The following is a 7,367-nucleotide window of genomic DNA, read 5'->3' on the forward strand; positions in this document are numbered from 1 at the left end:
GGAGGCCATTTGGAAATTTAAATCCCATTACTTGGGACTTGACTTAGGGAGGATGTGAATGATAATTTCTGGTGGGAAGAGAGGAAGGCAATCGGCATTGACATAGTATCTATTATGTGCCAAATATTATTTCATTTGATCCTCATAACAAGCCTGTAATCTGTAACAACAAGCTGTTATCCCTATTTTACAGTTTAGAAAACTGAGGCAAATAGGTTACATGACTTGCCCAAGCTAAGTAAATATTTGTGGTCAAATTTGAACTCAGGTCTTTTTGGCTCCAGTCCCAGTACTCTACCCAATGGGCCACCTAACTGCCTCTAGTCAACAAAGTGGACAATAATGTAATTTTAATTTTGATCTGTCTTTTTGGTAACAAATCTTGCTTCCATATTCTTTATAGTTTATGCTATTGAGTTGACTTCTGCATCACTGTTAATTCAGTTTTAGCTTGCATTTATCATCACCTGCATTACTTTTGTGCCAAATCAGTCATACATTCAATAAGCATTCATTAAGCATATACCATGTGGTTGAGAGTCAAAAGAAGGCAATAACATGGTCCTTGTACATAGAATTGTCATATGCTAAAGAAAATTGAAGTTTATATAAAGTAGGAAGAAATAATATGAGGTCCCCATTAAAACAAAAACAAAAACTGAACTAAACCACTTAACTCTCTAGCTCCAAGAAAACCATGAATCAAAAAGACAACTCCTTAAGCTGTTGTTTTACATGATTATTTTTTAGAGAAAGAAAGGGAAGAATGAAGCATGAATCAAGACAGGGAAAGAAGTTAGCAACTGTAAAATTCCTTTAAAACTAGGATTTATTTATTTCCTTTCTTATTTTGTTTTGTGTAAATTATGCATTTAAATTTATTTTAAGAATTCCAAGACCATCAGACCTATCCATGTGTAAATGTACATATGAAAGACATTCCAAAGCTAAATATCAATGTATTCAAAAATAGAAAATGTGATCAGTAGAATAGAAAGGTCAATTTTTTATTATGTTCTTTAATATTTTAAATAGAAATACAAGTTGCATTTGGTCAAAAATTCTTCTTAATTTTTGATATATGTATATATATATATATATATATATATATATATATGTTTGTGTCTTCAACAGAGTATATTTTGACATTTTCTTAATAGTGAAACAACTTTGCATTCCTGGGATATGTCCAACTTGGTCAAAGTGTATTAAGAAGGGAGAGTTGAGTAAGGGAAGTCAATTGGGAGATTTCTGCAATGGTCGATGTGAAAGGTGTTGAGGGCCTGACCTAATATTTGACCATGTAAGTATAGAGAAAGGGATTGAAAGGAGAGATGTTGTCAAGGTTCAATAAACAAGTTTTGCAACTTATTGCATTTGGGGAGAGAAATGTGGGAAAGTAATCAATTTAGTATGACTCTAAAGTTGCAAACCTAGGTGACTAGAGGAAGGATGGTGATGCCCTTAACTAAAACAGGGAAGTCTCAAAGAGGGATGGCTTTGAGGTTAAATATAATGAGTTCTGTTTTACACATGTTGAGTTTGAGATGTTTATAGAACATCTGGTTTGAAATGTCTAGTAGGTAGTTGTTGATATAAAACCTCAGATACAATATACTTTGGGACTTTCTTGCTTGGTTGTATCTGCCAAAGTTTGTACTTTTTTTGCATAGCTTTCAATTCTCCTTACTGCTTAGGTTCCCTCCATTCTTTCAGTCACCTAGGTTTGCAACTACTATATCATACTTCAATCCTCACTTTCATTAACACCAAAACCTATTCAGTTGCCAAATAGTAATTTTTATTTCCACAACATTTCATAATATTTCCCCTTTTCTCCAATGATACAGCCACTTAGCTCAAGCCATCATCACCTTTAGCCTGCACCATTGCATTTGCCTCTTAATTGATCTTCCTGTCATATCTCTCCCCACTCTGATCCATCTTCCACATCGTCTTCAAAGTGCTTTTCCCAAAGGAAGTCAGATCATGATCCCCATGCCTTCTCCTCCCTGAAAACTCCAGTGACTCTATTACTCCTAAGATCAAATGTAAACTGCTCTCTTTGACATTTAAAGCTCCCAGAAACTGTTACCTTTCTACTTTTTTTAGTCTTTTAAACATTATTTCCCTCTGTCCACTATACCATACGTCCATTGTAGCCTTGTTTACTTTTCCTTACACACAAATGCTCCATTTCTTATATCTTGATTCTTTGCACTGGTGATGCCCAATGTCTGGAATGGTCTCCCTTCTCATTTCATGTAGTCCATGATTTCCTTCAAGACTCAGCTCAAGTGCCATCCTCTGTAGGGGGCATTCATTTGTCCCTCAAGCTGCCAGTGCCTTCTCATCTGAAGTTATTTTCTCTCTGATTTGCATATTTCTTTTATATTCATGCACACACACACACACACACACACACACACACACACACACACACTGCTGTTTCCCTTGCTAAAATGTAAGGTCCTTGAAAGCAGAAACTGTTTCACTTATTTTTTTTTGTCTTTGCATTTCCAGGGCTCAGCACAGTGCCCTGGCATGTAGTAAGAATTTAATAAATATTTGTGAATCAACTGAATGGTGATCAAGTATCAGAGGAGATGCTTGGGCCATTGCTTGCAGCAGATGTATTATGTGAAATAGTGAGATATTGCTCACGTGTTTCTGATTGGTTTCCAATCTTTGATGTCAAAGACAGGGATGGAATGATTAATGAGGAATCTAGATGTTCTAATTTGGATCATTCTAAGCATAAAAGATTCACAATATTATGTGTGTCAAACAGGATGAGGGGTCAGCGAGGAAGCAGGCTATTGCATGAATGGGCTAGGTAGACCTGGAAAATCAGAGTTTTATGGTTTAATCTTATTTTTGCTCAGGACTAGCATGAGATGTCCTTCAGTTGCTCAGTTATTTCTTTGTAGATTTAAATCTTATTCTTCAGAGTAAAACAAACTAATAATCATGGTGGGAATTTTTACATATCTTTTTGTCTATGCTAAACATATTTTAAGAAAAAATAGTAATTTAAAAGGTGACAGACAGAGCTTTATTACTGTAGTAAAGGACTCTTTAACAAAATTATTTAATCAGTATTACATAGAAATTTCATGTTATTTCTTGAAAGAGTGCTGTCTCTGAGCTAATTACATGATTTTGGCATTCAAACACATGGTTTTCTTGGCATGCAATGGTATATTTGACTAGAATATGTATTAAGGCTTAGAAGGAGGTAGGTGAAAAGGAAATTGAAAATGTAAGCCCTTTATTCAGGTAAGAAAAGCCCCATATATGTTTGCTGTTTTTCATGTAAAAAAAGAAGGCTGAAAAAATCTGAACCCTTTTGACCTAGAAAAGGATCTTAGAGATAATCCAATCCAACTTCCTCTTTTTATGTACAGCAAACTAAGACATAGAGAATTGTCTAGCATCACAAAAGTAGAGGCCAAGTCAAAACTCTAATATGGGTCACCTGATTTTTATCTTTGATATCATGCCATATTGCTTCCTTAAGAAAAAAAAAAAAGCTTTTTTTTTTCCAGCGGTGAAGATCTCCCAGCACACCAACATGCCTCTCGCGAAAGACCTCCTGCACCCCTCTCCCAAGGAGGAGAAGCAGAAACACAAGAAGAAGCTCCTGGTGCAGAGTCCAAACTCATATTTCACGGATGTAAAGTGCCCAGGGTGCTATAAAATCACTACTGTCTTCAGCCACACAGAAACAGTGGTTCTCTGTGTGGGATGCTCCACTGTGCTCTGTCAGCCTACTGGAGGAAAGGTAAGACTCACAGAAGGATGCTTCTTCAGACGGAAGCAGCACTAATGACTGAATCAAGATGATTGAGAAACTGTAAAGAATAAAAAAAATTTGATACAAAAAAAAAGAGGTGAAGTTTAGAGTCAGGAGTCATCAGTGAGACTTGCATTTTTAAAAATGTGATCAGATTACAATAAAGGAAAAAGAAATGAAAGTGGTTATGACTTTGATTTTCCAGATATTCTTCATTACAGCATTAAGTAGAGTAGCTGAGGGAGGTGGGAAGCAGCCCCAAAGAAGGTATTGCATCAAATTCCCTCCTACTCCAAAGCTGCCACAAGGCTGCAGATAAAAGCAAAGAGAGGAGTTTTTATTGGTCTTTGCAAGATGGGTCCACCTTGGAGTTCTCTTGGAGTGAGGGATAGTGGGCCAAGTAAGATCCCTTAGACTTAGCACAGTGTGACTTTGGTGGGGGAGGGAGGAGGAGAGTCTATTATTCTTAAGAGTTTTTCTCTGTGTAATTGTGTACCCTGTGTCACATGTGTCCACAGGGAAGTGTTGTATGCTCAGTCTTGATAATGACTACCTAAGGTTTTGGTCATAGAGAAGAATTCAGTAATAATCAATCAGCAGGCATTTATTAAGAGTTTATGATGTGCCAGGCACTTACTAAGAACTGAAGATCCAAAGTCAAAGCAAAAGAATAGTCCTTACCTCCAAGAAGTTTATAGTCCAAGAAGAAAAGAACTCTCTCTCTCTCTCTCTCTCTCTCTCTCTCTCATTCTCCTGTCTATTCTCTCTCTTTTTTTCTCTCTCTCTCTCCTTCTCTCTCATACATATATTCATATATACATAAACTTGCACACATATGCACATACATATATGAGTGTCTATCTATCCGTCTATGTATCTATGAATCGATCTGTCTACCTATCTGCACATCTGTTTCATAAGATCCACAAAATCTGTGTCTTTTACATCTCCTGAGTCATTCCCTACACCTTTGAGTGTTGCCATATCAGAGATCACAGAAGCCTTGAAGTCAGAAGTTGTGGTCTGACACTTTCTCCTAGTTTTAATAGGATTTCAAATTGACCCACATCGTATTGGTTGAAAGAAATGGTCTAATCCTTTTGATAAAATCTAGAAAATATGAATTTTTGTATCATTATCATCACTAATTGTTATTGTTTAGCATCTGTTGACAGCATATTGGCAGAGTTCAAGATATTTAGCCATATAATACTATGCAGTTCCTTATAATTAATATCCTTTCAGCCTTCAAGTAATAGGCAAACCCACTTGGCAATAGAATCTATATAATATCCTGACAACGTTGTGCTTTACAATACTCAGACAAAGGACAAACATTGAAAATAGAAAATTGAATAAGATTGTTGTGATCTATTCCACTAACTGTATACCTCAATTTCCCAGCTGTAGGAACATGGTTGGTGCTGAAGTGACATTTGGTAGCAGTCCGTCAGAGCTGTCATTTGGGCATTAAAATAATCAACTGATTAATCGCTTCTAATTAGCTTGTTTTCCCTGCTCTATCACCAACTGAAATTTTGAGCTTGATCAAGATGGGGATGTTGAGCCATTTCTTCAGCCATCTGTTCTCCTCCTTGGTGAACAGTGCTGCTGGAAGCAGTTTTGATATCAGAAATATAAATAATTTGGAATACAACTAAAGTACTCATGTTCATCTCAACTAATTCTTCACTTTGTGATGCCAAAAGACAGGAACATCCATAATTTTCCTTTGCCGAGCTGCATAGCAATAGTGACTCCATGCAGACTGTGTTCAACCATTAATAATCATCTAAGGGTTGATGAAATACTTGTTATACTAACACCTGTGGTAACTTTAGAAATTTGTTGACTATGATGTTAATAATTCAATTGGCTACCACAATTGTCATACAATTGAAAGACATTTTTAAAGTGTAAATGAAATATAATTCTTCATTTCTTTTCGGGGGACTAGTTTTTACATGCAATCAAAGGAGTAATATTTATTTTATTACATTTCTATTGTGATATTACATATAATATTAATATTTAATATTAATATCTCTCACATTCTCTCTGAAATTAAAATTTATTTCGGTTACAAGGGAACACTGATCTCTCACAGAAACAAGTTCCTGCACTTCTTTACTTTTATTCTGTGAATGGTACAAAGAAAAGTAATACATGTATGATAGAACTATCCAATTATGAATGTTGTACAATACAGAGATAAGTTTGAAGTTCCTGATAAGTTAGTATAAAAGACTGAATGAATGGATATGAAATATGAGAGGGATGTAAGGTTCTGTGCTTTGGCTGAAAAAAATCAACCTAGCAAACTTAGGGTGGGAAACATATGAAGAGCAGTTTATCTGAAACTGATGTGGAGATTTGATTGGATTACAACCTCAATATGAATCAACAGCAAATAAAAGATAATTCTATCATAGGCTGCAATAAGAAATACATAGTTTTCAGAACCAGGGAGTTGAAAGTCCTGCTATATATTCTTTCCTGGTCAGACCATAACTAGAGTGCTGTGTTCAGAGAGAAAGTTTCTTTCCAAATTACTAGGATGTCTGTCCGAGGGAATCAGTAAGAAAAAAAGGTTGTCTTATTGCTAAGTAGTATTATAACTCCCCCCCAAAAAAAAACAGGAAAAAGAAAAAAAAAAGTCACATCATTCAGACCTCATGAGCTGTACTAAGAATAACTGAACTAAACTGTGGTCTAGAGGGTCATAGTAGTTTGCTAAGTGAGGAGGAGTACATCAATTCCAGGTAGTTTCCTTCAGTGCCTCACATGTCCTTTTGTTCTTTCAGTGTTTAAAGTAGAAGTCATACCCCCTAGGATATCTGAGGGGAGAAATTTGGAAGGACTTGCTCAATCAAAACAAATGGCCAGAGAAAGAGAGTAGAAAGTTTTGATACTAAATCTCTAAACTATTAAACTTGAAACTAGAAAATACTAAACCTCTAAATTCCAGCCACCATGTTAGAACATAGATAACTTGGATGACAGCCAGAAGAGAGCAACTACTATGGTAAGGAATGGAGAACATGCCATGTGAGATTTGGTTGAAGGAACTAGGAATGGTTAGCCTGGAGAAGAGAAGGCTTGAACAGGTCGTATTAGCTCTATTCAAATATTTGAAGGGCTGTCAAATGGAAATTGATTTGGAATTGTTCTCCATGGCTTTAGAGAGCAGGAATAGTAGCAATGGGTAAAAGTTGAGGAGAGACAGGTTTGGGATTAATATAAGAAAAACAGTAAGGAAAATAAAAACCTTTTTAATAGTTATTCAAAAGTCAAATGGATTGTTGTGATTTTCCTGCTTATTAGAACTTTTCTAGCAAATCTGAATATCTGCTTGTTGGAAAAGTTGGTTTAATATAGTTTGAACCAACATGGTCTATGAAACCATTAGTTGCTACTCACATTTAAATAGTGTTTTAATATTTACATCACGCTATTTTCAACAATCCTGGACAGACAGTATTGATAGTGTTATCATCTGAATTTTATGCATGAATCTGAATCAGAGGGGTAATAGTGGGAATGGATGTGAGCAATATAGACAAGGCAGAAT

The 7,367-nt window shown here is 35.7% G+C and overlaps 1 protein-coding gene across 1 annotated transcript; it reads left to right on the forward strand.

The window, feature by feature from the left end:
* The first annotated feature begins 3,574 nt into the window (after nucleotides 1-3,574).
* LOC114025377 (40S ribosomal protein S27-like) lies at nucleotides 3,575-3,884 on the forward strand. The gene has a single exon (XM_027838816.1). The coding sequence runs from the start codon at nucleotides 3,575-3,577 to the stop codon at nucleotides 3,827-3,829; it is 255 nt and encodes an 84-aa protein (XP_027694617.1). The 3' UTR covers nucleotides 3,830-3,884.
* The last annotated feature ends 3,483 nt before the right edge of the window (nucleotides 3,885-7,367 follow it).

The sequence above is a fragment of the Vombatus ursinus genome, unplaced genomic scaffold (genome assembly GCF_900497805.2).
Source record: "Vombatus ursinus unplaced genomic scaffold, bare-nosed wombat genome assembly UNPS02014830.1, whole genome shotgun sequence".
Taxonomy (NCBI): domain Eukaryota; kingdom Metazoa; phylum Chordata; class Mammalia; order Diprotodontia; family Vombatidae; genus Vombatus; species Vombatus ursinus.